At 31.6% G+C, this 15,471-nt stretch overlaps 1 protein-coding gene across 1 annotated transcript in view; it reads left to right on the forward strand.

The window, feature by feature from the left end:
• LOC100368754 (uncharacterized) overlaps positions 1 to 15,471 on the forward strand; it is a 116,913-nt gene that overhangs the window by 40,707 nt on the left and 60,735 nt on the right. The window contains exon 3 of the mRNA XM_006822970.2: positions 3,002 to 3,072. Within this exon, the coding sequence (XP_006823033.1) occupies positions 3,002 to 3,072 (71 nt within the window). The remainder of the gene's footprint in view (positions 1 to 3,001; positions 3,073 to 15,471) is intronic.

Consider the following 15,471-nt stretch of genomic DNA (forward strand, 5'->3'; position numbering starts at 1 on the left):
TTTAATATTTTGTATAAATTTGACAGTTTTTAATTATTTTGCCAAACATACTTTTATTTTTGAAATTTGCTTCATCAAATGTTATCTTAAATTATGCTGAATTATCAATTATGAAATTTTATTGAAAACTAATATTATCCAAGAAATATTTATTTCATGGATAATAAGATTTTGAAAAAGAATGAAAATCTATTTTAAAAATTATTTATATTTTTCTCCCTATTTTGCCTTCTCCTGATTCACTGCCAGGCACTTCAACTGCTTGTACGTTTCATGTTAGTATGAGTTCAATCCTTGTCACTTGCTTTGTAACATACGGCCGTACAAATGTTGTCATTGTTGTCAGGAAGTGAGCGTAATTGAATGACGTATTAAATCGGTGTTATTAGCCACTTTACTAACTGATAGCGTTGACCAAATATACTGTTTAAACAGTGTATGTTTTACGGCTTGATTCATACCCTGCCTCATTAATCTACGAGAGTTCATATAAAATGACTCACTTTCGTGATGTGATCCACTAAAAGCCCTTCCTTTCCTTTTTCAAAATAGACAATGTTGTATTGTGACATCATTAGATAGTGTATGTTCATTCCATTCATGTTGCCTAGTAACTGAATGCAGATCAAGGCTTAATGTTTATTTATTTTTTACATCCAAGGACGATTGACAAATAAACTGATGATTCTTGATTCGAAACATGATCACGTTTTAGTGGTTACTACGCACATGTTAATAGACCATTTTCCCGTTAACTGCGAGATCACACGTTATGTGTGAAATCGAACACAGAAACAGGACAAACAAAGGTCATAGCGTCATAGTGACGACCAACATCACATGGGATTCAACAACTGTTTTCATGCTTAATAATGTGCTGTACACATTTGATGATGGTCAATTTCGATGAAGTAAGAGTATTCAAACGCAATATCCCCCTGTCAAAGATCGGCCTTTTGATGTAAAATATGAAATAAACAAATTCAAGTTCAAAATCAAAACATTTGTTTTTTGCGGCAGACATTCAGCTCGCATCTTTCACGCAACTCGCAAGATCTTGCAGTTGAACGGAAAATCACCTATTTCATAATCTTTGGATAACATTGAAAACCTGACGTACATTCACGATAGAAACTCGTGCATGTGTTTTGCTTCAAACATTTTGTTCACCATGGAAACTCAACGTTATATACAATTAGTACGAGACATGACTTTAACTGAATATTTCTTTGATTTTTATCCATTTCGTCAAAAAATGGCGTAACTAATATTTCAAAATGGTGCCTCTTAATTAATATGAAGAATGTTGCAGTGAAATAATATTTATTGAAATAAGTAAACTGTTTCCATTGATTACTAATATCTTTTTTTTAATGCTATACATCCATGTAATGGATTGTTTTAAATCTGACTAAAACCTGACCATCGATTATTTCTCATCTTTGTAAGCAATAGCTGAATTTTTTAATAATAACACTAAATAACAGAAAAATAAAGAAATTTGCATAGATATCCTGAAAGTCTGTGACTTCACTTCAATGCCAAGTTAAACTTGCAGTTATTTTAAAAAAAAAAATCCACATAATATTTAAGACCTACATGTAATGGAACAACTATAAAAAAAAAATGTAGCACCACAATTTTCGACAGGCAAAGTTATGGCGTACAAAAGATTCACTGGTGCTGAATTTGTGATTTTTGTAACTCGCTCTGAAATAAAAACAATTAAACATGTAATTTAAACCAAATTTTTAATGCTATCCACCATACAAAGAATTTTGAATAAAACATCACACACTCACTCTTCCCCCCTATGGTGTTTTCTTTCTTGTTATTCAAAACAAAACTATAATGGATATTTTAATAAAACTACACGCTTTTCATTTGATAAATTGGAATATCATGATGCATCTTTTGTTGGGAAGCTGATTTTACGGGCCAGTGAAACGCGTATCTCATTGTTTATTAAAAATAATAACTCAGTATGAATTATGTATTTTAAAATGTCATGTGCATTGATTGCTTCTTGGAAAATATGGTTTATCAAACATTGGCGTCAAATTACAAGGTATCAGTATGGAATCTCTTGATGACAGAACGTGCAGAGTAAAACGTCTCGATAATCGAGAAGGTCAAATATGAAATATGTATAAGGAATATCAAGTGATTGTAATTGTTTTATAATTAGTTAATCTTTGCCAATTATTGAAGTTTACAGCAAATTGAAGAAGAAATTATAATCTAGATTAATTGTGTAATTGCATATCACGGAGACGATGGCGGCAGATTGTGTCATCACTCGTCACGTTAACAATATTGTACGAGGCGATGATTCCACCCATGTAAACTTGAGAACAATAGGAAGCACAATGTTTTGTTGTTGTTGACCCTTTGAGGGCCAAAGTCAAATTTTGTCTCCATTTCAAATTTCGTGCTGCACACTTTGTTTACAATTACAAGACTTGTAGCAAAATTGAATTTATTGGTCTAAAAATATCAAAATTCAATTATATAAAAGTCAAAAGACATTCTTTTTTTTTTATTTAAATAATATTTTTATTTTGTTTCAGTAATATAAACATACAACACAAAATATTACATAGAAGGAAGGAAAATTAAGAGAAAGAAAATTAGAAAAAAAAAATTGAAAAAAAAGAAGACATTCTGGTGTTCATTTTGAAAAGAATTGAAGATATATTACTCTCATAACTGAAATAGTTCAAGAAGTTTTGTATTTACCCTCAAACAATCAGTTATGTAAGATAAAATATCATCCTGTTAAAAGATTTGGTATCACCATATATTGTTTGCTTGTTAAACAACGAAGTAAACTTTTTTCACAGATTTTTCATAAAATTATGGGAAAAATTATTCAAATTGCAATTGCTGACACAGGTATCATCTTTCTGTATTGTCATCCATACAAAAGTCTCTGTTTCAAATATGTCTAAAATAAAGTAATTTCTTTTTTTATCCTGACATGATTTTGTTTATTTTACAGATAGTATATATATTGACAGTCAGAGGCCGGATACACCATTTTTTATATGCGCCATTCAGGAATTCCGACTGGTAAGTATCTTATTACTTACATAACCTGAGTATCTGTTTATATATGTACATATTATTAGCATATTTAAGTGGCATAAGCTGAGTATCTTTTACATATGCGCATAATATCAGCATATTTAATCGCATTAAACTATGTCACTTATTACCTATGGACATATTATTAGCATATTTAAGTGGCATAAGCTGAGTATCTTTTACATATGCGCATAATATTAGCATATTTAAGTGCATTAAACTATGCCACTTATTACCTTTGTACATATTATTAGCATATTTAAGTGGCATAAGCTGAGTATCTTTTACATATGCGCATAATATCAGCATATTTAATCGCATTAAACTATGCCACTTATTACCTATGGACATATTATTAGCATATTTAAGTGGCATAAGCTGAGTATCTTTTACATATGTGCATAATATTAGCATATTTAAGTGCATTAAACTATGCATCTTATTACCTTTGTACATATTATTAGCATATTTTAGTGGCATAAGCTGAGTATCTTTTACATATGCGCATAATATCAGCATATTTAAGTGCATTAAACTATGCATCTTATTACCTTTGTACATATTATTAGCATATTTAAGTGGCATAAGCTGAGTATCTTTTTACATATGCGCATAATATTAGCATATTTAAGTGCATTAAACTATGCATCTTATTACCTTTGTACATATTATTAGCATATTTAAGTGGCATAAGCTGAGTATCTTTTACATATGCGCATAATATCAGCATATTTAATCGCATTAAACTATGCCACTTATTACCTATGGACATATTATTAGCATATTTAAGTGGCATAAGCTGAGTATCTTTTTACATATGCGCATAATATTAGCATATTTAAGTGCATTAAACTATGCATCTTATTACCTTTGTACATATTATTAGCATATTTAAGTGGCATAAGCTAAGTATCTTTTTACATATGTGCATAATATTAGCATATTTAAGTGCATTAAACTATGCATCTTATTACCTTTGTACATATTATTAGCATATTTAAGTGGCATAAGCTGAGTATCTTTTACATATGCGCATAATATCAGCATATTTAAGTGCATTAAATTATGCATCTTATTACCTTTGTACATATTATTAGCATATTTAAGTGGCATAAGCTGAGTATCTTTTACATATGCGCATAATATCAGCATATTTAAGTGCATTAAACTATGCATCTTATTACCTTTGTACATATTATTAGCATATTTAAGTGGCATAAGCTAAGTACTTTTTACATATGCGCATAATATTAGCATATTTAAGTGCATTAAACTATGCATCTTATTACCTTTGGACATATTATCATATTTAAGTGGCATAAGCTAAATACTTTTTACATATGCGCATAATATTAGCATATTTAAGCATAAGCTGCTTTTGATCTTTTTCATTCATGTACATGTGAGAAACATGTCTGACATGAAAAATATTGGTATGAAACGTTACAACACAGGTAAATGCATTGTTTACACAAGATTCAAACACTCTTTCACAATTACTGTGGCTTTTTAATATAAACAACGATATACTACTGTATTTTTCATTTTTTCGCCTATTTTCGCTGTGTGTATATTTTGAGGTATTCACTACTGTAGAATACTTTATTTTTGCTTGGAATTTATTTTCGCTGAAGGGATTACGTGAAAATAAAATCCAGTGAATATACTTTTTTTCCTATATTTCACATTCAACTCATCAAAAATCAGTGAAAATAAATTCCATACAAAACACCAAAATGGCTTTTCAGCGAAAATTAATTCCAGCTCAAATAAAGTATTTCACAGTCTATTGAAACTTAGTTCAAGGTGAATCAAATACAACCTGATTCAAGTGTGGCAACTCCTCTCTGTTCTGCTGATAAATTCAGTAGAGATTAGAATGTACATTTACTTTTAAATTCAGCGTGCACAACGTCTGCTGATTGCGACAAACTGTTCAATATAAGTATTTATTGTAATACAGTAATATCATATTTAATTGCGGACAGCGTGATATGATGGAGAGGTCGTCAGGTCACCTGACCTCCTGACATGCAGTCATTCTGGATTATAATTGTAGTTATGTATAACATATGGATGGTGTTAAATCCGCTGATGTTTGGAATAGCTGAGATTTCTGTCTTGACAAGCTATAGCTGTGGTCCACATGTCGAAAGTGACAGCTCTGTATGACTGGAGTAAATAAATAACAAACCTAGTAGACTGGGGTGGCAGATTCTAATCTGGCTATTATGATGAAGCCTTTTTTTTTTTTTTTCTGAAATTTACAATTGTATTATTTCCCACGAGTAGTATATGTAATAGGTGGATGCCTGTGAAAAGAGTACATGGAATAGAGTAAACAACTTAAATTTTTTTTTTTCACAAAAATACCATAAAATCATCAAATGATAAAATACCCTAGCAGTTGAAATTTGACAGCTCACAATGTTCTCACTTTCATTAAATGCCATTTTTCATACCTTTGAGCTTCAAGTCAACTTTTGTCAAGTTTTTCAAAATAAACCCACGGGGTGACGCTAAATTTTTTCATATTTTTTTTTTAAAATTATGTTACAGTTGAAAATTATTAATACATTTTGATAATTACTGTAGCAAATCGTACATTTTGTCTGAAATTAACAGAAAAATGATGGAAAGATACCTAAAAATGAACAAATTATTAGACTGAAATTTGTTTCTGTGTAAAAAAATATATATATTTTTTGACCCCGCTTTCCTATTTTATTATTAGTATTTTTTTATGTCGTTTATTTTGCTTTCTTCGCCTGAGTGAACAGATAAAGAACCCCTGAGTGCCGATTTATTCAGGCCGATTTCCGTCGCCTAATCTGTATTACTTATGCTGTAAATTCCATTGACAATACGGTAACATGTGCAGGAATTAAACAAACTTGTTTCCTGCGGTTGAATGATAACTGTATATACATGTATTTCGGCTCTGGATTTGTAGTAAACGAGTGTTACACCCATGTGTCAGTGACCTCGTCTATAGTTAGCGAAGGTTGGTGATTTTTATTTCAAATATATTGTATCTCTTTTATTAGAAATGCTGATCTGATGGAAAACAATGACAATGGTTATTTATTTTGATCACAACATTATCTCTATCGTTATTTAATTGAAAATTCATGCTGTTTAGTGTTTTGTTACTTTAAAATGGTAGAATAGATTTATACAACTTTGAACTCCACTATAATTGGAACTCGATAAAAAATGCTTTGATATTCAATTCCACACTTTTATATACTGTGAAATACTTTATTTTTAGCTTGAATTAATTTTCGCTGAAAAGACTTTTTGGGTGTTTTTATAGAATCTATTAAATTATTGAATGTTAAATATAGAAAAAATGGTTTTTCGCTGGATTTTATTTTCACTGAATCATTCCTTCAGCAAAAATTAATTTCAAGCGAAAATAAAGTATGGTATTCTACAGTAGCATTATTTTTGACACCTGTCACTAAGCATTATGTGATGTGATCATTGTTTATGAAGTTATTTTATTTGGACTAATTGGAACTGAACATCAAAGATTGGGCGCTAACCTGAAGTGTTTTCAATCATAAAACTTTTCCCAAAAATTCAATTCAAGAGGTCAACTTGTATTTGATTTTAAAATTTAAGCCAAAACGCAATTTGAAATCGGTGATTTTTCGTACACTACGTGATCTCGTGTATTACATGATGAGCACTGACCCAACACCTGCTGTCAAAACCAAATGATTTGATTTTGATTTAAATTTCCCCTTTTACCTTTTAGTTCAAAATCAAAATACCAATCTTTGAGAGAAGAATATTGTGTTAAGATACTTAATCAAAATTGGCCTTTATTAAATTACTGATTGACATTAGGGACAACTAAATCAATAATCGCTGAACAATGTTTTTTTGACTAGATAAAAGGTTGGGGAAATTTTAAAATGAACATGATATGTGAGATTTTTTGTTAAGATATATGTTTAAATTTAAAACGCTATTTTTTTGGATTCAATGTGGGTCCCATGCACTTATAGAACACATTGGTTTACACCAAATTTGAACATGCTGTACACTAACACTTCAAGGTAGGTAGGTGTTTCAGAGAGACGACTAATTCATGAGGTTTGTTTAGTCTTTCGTATTTACTTACATACATGTTTACCATTTGTACGATTCTCTAGGAATTCTCAGGTCAAGAGGGGGAGGCAAACGCCTAGATTATGTAACTCCATATAACCTAAGGGAAAACACTGAACAGTGAATGGTATGTGCTGACCACATATCAAAATCAATCCAAGATGACTGCCACATTTTTCAGTGTTGCCATGACAATTAAACTAAGGTGGTTCTTCTGGCGTCAGATAATCTTTTTGTAGGCACGAAAGGAACAATACTAAGGCTAAGTAGTTTGAAACCATTTTACTTTTCCTGAATTAGATTAAATCATTTTTTGATTTGTTTTTGTTGGGAACAAGGATATGGGTATTTTTGTTGAAGCCATGATACTTGCCCTGTAGTTTAAACTTGAACTTTTAAGGAGTGGATACAAATTTTCAAAATCAAACATTTCATCTAGACAAAACAGGGATATTTTTCAATAGAATGATTTAACCACAAAAAGTTGTTTATTTCTGTGTTCTAAATTTCTGTGCACAAGTTAAAAAAAAAACATCACTGTTAGACATAGATCCATGTTGCTGCCTGCCTGCCTGCCACATTAATTAGACTCTTTCAAAGTTTGTGGCTATGGTTTGTTAAAGAAGGCGAGTCGTCACCTGCACATGCGTTAGATGGCCATAGCATGTCACTGTTTACAAACAAGCGTCTACCCATGAGCCTTTGCGTTTTTAGCGTGTGTTATCGTTGCTTTGGACACAATTCCGCCGCGTGTGTAGGTGACGACCCTCCCTCTTTAAGCTACACGATAAATTATTGTCGATATATGTCCCATGCATAGTATACAAAATATGTACGTTGTAAGTACATTGTTTGTTTACGTAAAACATGAATGAATGCAAACTAAAATCTAATATTTAGGAGAAAAAATATCTAGTACATGTCTGTGTGACAAGATCAGGTTTTGCGGTACTTTGCGAACAGTATGCCATCTTCCAGTTTTTAATCTATGTTGACCTATAGAGCCAAAGCCAGCTGTCATGTGAACTGATAAAATCAGAACCAATCAGAAGAATGCAGGTCAATGACGTTTTCTGTTGATACCGTCATTAACGGATTTTCATAGCTACTGAAGTTCAAGTTAATGATCTTGACGTTTACTCAGAATAATGGGGAGAATATAAATTGCCTTTAGCAATGTTTGAAATCTGACAATAGCAAAGGTAGTTGATTTCATTATATTTTACGATGATAACAAGTCATTTTCTAAAATGCAGTTTGGTGATTTACTTCCGCTCGATACTCGCTGTGTTCTTGAATAGACTCTATTTGTAATGAATAGCGAGAATTTTGCGTCAATTAATGCGTCAATTAAAGTTGAATGTTGTAATAAATGAGGTTTCACTTACAACGTTTATGGTTTCCTTAGAAACGTGATTGGACATCATTGCGATAGCAAAACTTCATCACATTTGAAGATAGAATGAATTCTCGAATTATCGTGTTTGTATTTAACCCTTTGAATGCCAAAGTCAACTTCAGATACCATCCACAAAATATTAGTAGTTCAATTTATACATGTACATGTAGTCTGCTCTTTTCCGCAGAAAATTTTTTGATAAAAAACTTAAAGCAATGTCTGTTTCGTCTTTTCAGTGCAAAATTAAGATTGAATTAAGTGAAAATTCTAGAAAATGTTAACAAATTTCATTTCATTTTGAGTGAAGAAAAAAATCACGCTCAGTGGATTAGATTTTGCATGGATAAACTTCAGAATATGTTTTCAAAAAAAATAAAAACAATTTAAACCCATAAATAATATAATTTGTCATGCCAAATTGGACAAACTTTTCAATTACTTTTAATCGAAATTTTATTTTTGAATAATATGGTTTAAAAGTTGCAAAAAAATATGCATAAATCTGCTTGTGCCAATATCAATCATGTTTTTCAAAGAACTCATCGCAGTACAATATCATGCATAAAAATTTTACTCGGGATGCACGCTATTTAGATGTACAGTTAGCTTTCAAACAGTAAATGATGAAAAAGCCATCTAAAATATTGATATTTTCAAATCACTACATTTCTACATCCTCTTCAACTTAATTTGAGTGAGAAAAAAAAGGGAACCTGGGTCATTTTCGTAACTAGTTGCCATGGCAACTAAATTGATAATCGCTGTATAATTTCCTGCCGAGGAGAATATTACAGATTTATTGATCACTGTTGAAAGTGATGATATTAGATTAATGACTGTAGCCGAGATGAATGGTTACCATGGTTTCTTGGTGGCAGGTGATATTATTTGAAATGATAGACTGTTGTATTTATCATGAATATATTAAAATATAATATACATTAGGAAGGTGCCAGTGAACCTATGAAAGGCTGTTTTTTCTCAGCGACAAACCACTTTCTTATCTATAATCTGACAGCAGATCTATTTGCTGCATTAAAATTTCAAATTTAGAAATTGACAGTGGTTTTTACAATGTCATTTATGGAATTCCTAAGTTGTGTATAGTGTGGATTAAGCTACGAAAAAATTCCATCTAGTTCACACCCTTGATGACTATTGTAAAAATTAATTCGTAGTAATAAAAATGATGAGGAATTACATGTTAAATTACATTTACTCCTGAACAAAAAAAAAACATTTTCTTGGCATTGTCAGGTTTAGCACGATAAACATAGCACAGTGAATGACGATGCAGACGGAGCTTTTAGGCAGTACCCAAATTTGTCGAAAAATATCTATGTGACATTCATTTACGCCCACGATTCAAAGAACTACAAAAAACAAAAATTTGATACAATTTCACTTTTGGAGTAATTTAGATCAACCAGAAATAAAAAAAACCCATAGAACTGAGACCTTCTGGCGAGCTTTGATAAAGTCATGCATTAGATAATCCATGGAATGTCATCCATTGGACTTTGATCACTATTCAATGGAAAAGAACAAGACGAGTCAATGGTTAAAGGAATTTGAAACATTTGAAATGTTTTATTCTTTTGAAACAAAAAAACTCATTGAATGAAAACATTTACAACATACTTCAGATCAGCTGACCAGACTCACTTAGCCACAACACTAGAGGGCTTACCACAATTCTAGGGGGTGCTCTATAAGCTTTAAAATAAAACTGCATGAAAAGTATTAACCCTGACTCTCTAAATTACAACAATAGAGGGCATACCTCAACTCTAGAGGGTGCACTTATTGCAAATATCTACCCTAGGGGTAGACAAAATAAATCTTGACGTAATTCATAGAGAAGATAATCAAAAGACATGACTGGCGTTTATTCAATATTTCCCATTTATCTGGTTGTATCACTGGAACACGAGTCATCTCCCTTTAGGCATATACAACAGATTAAGGTACGACAGAATAGATTATATTCCAGTATTAGGTTTAGCAACCTCAAGCTATGTGAACTTTACTGGGTACACATCTGTACAGGGGTCGGACCTTCTAGTTCATGCTTTTATGTTTTATTTGCTGTTGGTCCATAGTTCTTCTGAATATAGGTTTTTCTGTCATTTCTCATAACTTTAAATTGATTTAATTTTGTTTAAGACAAACTTTTGTGAATTTCACGCACGAATCAGTGGAAATCACTAAGTTTTGCAGTGAGAATTTCTCTGTGATCTTTAGACACAGAATGTCAGTGACTTTCGTAATTTTTGTTTTGTTTTCACGAACACCATAATATCGTAAGAATTCATAGCAGTGGAAAATTTGGTTATTCACTGTATTTAACTTTTTGGACGTCCAGGACAACTTTTGATGGAAACTGCCATGCAATGGAAAATTATTTGGTTGATTATTAAAAAAGAAATTCTGGGAAAAATAGTTTAAAGATGTTGGAACAAAATTTTGGCACAGAAAAATTCTGATGTCGAAAAAGTTAATGTTTTGAGGCATCTTCTCTGGTTACCGTACCTGTCTTATTGGCAAAAAACATATTATAAATTTGCCTTATACACAAATGAAATCCTCTCTGATTTGTGATTGAGTTTAGTCATCCACTCAATCTAATCATGTACAAGAAATATTAGTAAATATCGCGTTAGTTGATGCCATTCATCTGAGATATAATTACGGTAAAGTGGAGACAAAGTACGTCTTGATAGATAATGCTGTAAACTTGTTTATCTTTCTATATCATCCACAGTAAATCGTCTCATGAATTCATGATTTATGAAATACAGGGAAATCTTCACTGCTATAATATTTCAGGATTTCCACTAAATGTTTCATCACCATTTCATTATTTTCTGTCTGTTTTTCTTCATTTCTATTGGCTAATGAGGTATGATGAAAATTAACATAATGTGTATTTTTGAACCTGAAGTTGATTTCAAAATTGTTTAAATTTTTTTGGAAAATTTGAGAAGATTACAAAGTGATTGTTTCCATGGAAACAAGCTTTGATATCCCTCATGTTTTTGTTTTTTTCATACATTTTGTCATTTCTTGTATGTTATTATTTTAATGTAAATTTATTGATATAAATCCACCACCTTACACCCCCTATAATTTGATTAGTTTATGTCTCCCCAGGTGCCACCTTCCACCCCTGTAATTCAAATAGTTTATTCTTCAGTGTTGAATTATATTGGCCTGTGTCAATTTTCCTTGCAATAGTGCCCTCTCTGGGTCACATTTGGGGGTAAATTCTAGTGCCAATGTTTACTTGAATAAAATCCAATATATTCTTTTCAATGTGTTGATATGTGGTATAGTAACATATAGTACAGGAAACAGTCATTCATGCTATCATTTCGCAAAAATTTCTCTCCATTCTCATTTTTACAGATAAATACAGTTACATGTATTTAATATTCTCTCATAGAATGCTCAATCACTCCGCACAGTTTAATAGATCGCATCAATCATAAACACTATTTGTCAAAAATACTATATTAGACGGAACAACTTTGGCGAAAAAATTCCAGCGTACTACCGGGTATACATAATACAAAAGTGAAATGTAGTGCCAAAATTGAACATTACCATGATAGAGACCACTCATTTGTATTCACGTCGCATCTTTTCATTAGACTCCATTGTAACCTTACCCTCGTTTTCATTTTATCGACGTCTTGATGGGCTTTAAAACTATCCTCGCTGACAGTGATTAAAGGAAGAGAAAATGTAGCAGGGGGAAACAGTAATCGCTTCATTTACCCAAGAAATGAAATTACTAGCGACTGAAAGGGTGCTCGGTGAATGAGAATACGCTGCAAATGTGCCGCCTCATTATTCAGGTGTTATTTAACAGTGCTTCGTATTATATTAGAAAATATTTTGTTCTAGGAGACTTGAAGTAGTAAATTAATTTTCCCTTTCAGTGATTTAGATTTAAAAATTGAAATGATTAAAAATTAAGAATAATAACTTACATTTTTGCATTTGAAATTTAAAGTCAGTTATGATAACGCCCGTACCTGGCACACAAATTTATCTTTAAAAAAAAATAAATAAACATTAGAATATGTTGAGTATTGGTAGGCGTTATGGCAGCTATTCAAAGCTTATTATCTAAATTTAAATATTATTTTATGAAATTACTGTTCAAAATTTAAAAAAACGCAATATTTGAAGAAAGCTAATTTTATGCGAATACTGTACTGCGCTGCGCTAACACACGGGATTCAACAGCTTTCCCCTTTTTCATTTCATTTCAGTCCAAGAATGAATTGAACAGCTTTTGCAAAATTCATTTGTGGAATAAATGTCTGAGAAAATACTGAAACTAATTTTCTATAGCAATGAAATCCAAGTGAATTTGTCATGAATGAAATGAAAAGTTTCATGTGATGTGCCTTTAATAAGGTGTTGTTTGCCAATTTGCATTCGAAATTGATATCATCAACGATAGTTTGTTATCGCTTTACTCTAATACCACTCTCCAAACATGCACTGCCATGGCATTGTAATTTACATGCATTCATCTATATAACCAGTTGCCCCGGTAACGTACATTACTATACATCAAATTAAGATAGGCTCTTTTCCAATGAATCAAATAATAATCAGTTATTGGGAAAAATTGATGTTCATTGTAGCGTTAACGGGTGTTAACGCGGCACTGGCTTGTAATTCCGATATTTCATGGTCACTGCACGATTGGGCTATCAAGGCGTCCAATCAGTCAGAGTTTATTGAGTCGCCAATCGACAAACATGGTGGTAATCAGCTCATTTCAGTTTCATATTCAAACTGTGTAAATTTTATTTCAGTTTTTGTCGTAATGTTTAATTACCGCTACAAAAGATGGCATCGTGCTTACAAATAAAAGTAAAACCCTCAAATTTAATGTACCTTAACGATACATTGATTTTGAGAGTCCAGCTAATTTTTGGTATGTTTTCTTTCCTTTTACGAACATATGTTTGCCTATTATCTGACACAGTGTTATCATATTTATGGTTGATTCCTTTTGGGTAATGAGCAACAACAATCGTAATAAATATAACCAAATATATATAGTCATGCAGTGGTTATGATGCATCAGTAAATCAGTTAAAATGTGATGATATTATTGCTGCCATGGCAACAGAATACATACAACTGTTTTAACTTTACCACACTCGAGGCAAAACTTAAAACAGGGGAGTTGTCACCTACAACTTTGTTTACAAACAAGCGTCTACCCATGAGCCTTTGTGTTTTTAGTGTGTGTTGTTATCGTCGCTTGGGACTCAATTCCTGCGTGTGTGCAGGTGACAACCCTCCCGCTTTAAAGCAAATCATAAAATAATGTAGTTTGAATAAAACAATATCTCTGACTCTACCGTATGTTGTCATGTCAACAAATTTTCCAAATTGAAGATTATGTCTTTTTCATCATACTTTAATTATAATGGGTTCATGCCATCAAGATACCGAAAAAAAAAAAAAAATAAAAAAAAAAAATAAGGGTCACATGTAGCAAGGAAATAGAATGTGCCTATCTGAAAACTTTATTCAAATTTAATATAGCAGTTTGTAATTTTAATTTGTAACTAAATATTTATGCTTATTTTGTAATTTACACGTAATTTTCATTCAAAATTGGACAGGTTTGTAGAAATTTTGCCTGTCAAATGAAATTTTGTGCCTGTTCGAAATGACAAGTACCGTAGGTAGGCTGCCAAAAAGCCATGTCACCAGACAATTTTTCAAAAGTTTAAATTGTCATAAAAAAAATGGTCAAAACTGGCATTTTTGCAAAGAAAAAGTTGTATATTATGATTTACCTGAATCCTAATATGGCAAAAACATTTTTTTTTAAATGACATATAAATTTAGTGAGTTTTCATTGTGATAATAGTGTTTCCATGGAAAATTATCTCCCATATTGCATTTTGTGCAGTAACATGTTTTCTGTAAATTTTGTTTTTAATTTTGAACTACAAACGTAGGATTTAAAATCCAGTAAACATCTTTACCAAAATTTTGGTGAAAATATGCCTAATAAAACTAATTTTGTCATGGTAACAGGATATGATACTGAGTAGGTAGGCAGAGTTTTTGTTTAATTTATTTTTCCAAATGGTTTACGCTCAAGTTATTGATAGTTGTTTTCGTCCTTTATACTACTATACTGTAATTAAGTGAAAATAAGTGTGCGTAAGAGTGAGATATTCACTACAGAGAAGAAAGTAATAAATGAAATGAAATAAAAAATGGATTGACCATACCTAATTTGTTCGGGAATAAATAATTTTGGCATTATTTGCATACCCCCCCCCCCTCCCCCAATATGGCTAGGTAGGGTAACCGGAATTTATTTGATTAGAAAAAAAACAGTCGACTTATTGCGTGAATGATAGTCTTGTAGAGTGGTTTAAAAACACATCACTTGTAATTGTGTGGTTTGACAATAATGTATAAAATGGATCAACACCTACGCAAAAAAAAAAATGCAAAAGAAGCCTATGCTGGTAATTGACAATATATGCTGAGATTAATTGGCAAGTGTCGCAAATTAAATTAGAACAAATACGAAAGCTAAGTTGTTTAGGAAAACGTTAATTGACTTAACGCTTTCGGGAGATCATGAAATTAACGACATCTGCCTATCTAATCCCGTTACCATGGTTACGTTAAGGAACCTGCACAAGGGAAATTACCATTGTAGCTGTCGTTGAATTATGTATATCTAGCACTTTTTTCGGTTTGTCTTGAATTCAAGTAAAAATTGACGATTGATGAAGACTTATGTTTAGACGTGCTTTTAACGTTATTGCTATTTGACTGATTGTTTGATTGGACTAGAAAATTACCTG

This window comes from Saccoglossus kowalevskii, chromosome 15 (genome assembly GCF_978046115.1).
Source record: "Saccoglossus kowalevskii chromosome 15, keSacKowa6.1, whole genome shotgun sequence".
NCBI classification, from domain to species: Eukaryota; Metazoa; Hemichordata; class Enteropneusta; family Harrimaniidae; genus Saccoglossus; species Saccoglossus kowalevskii.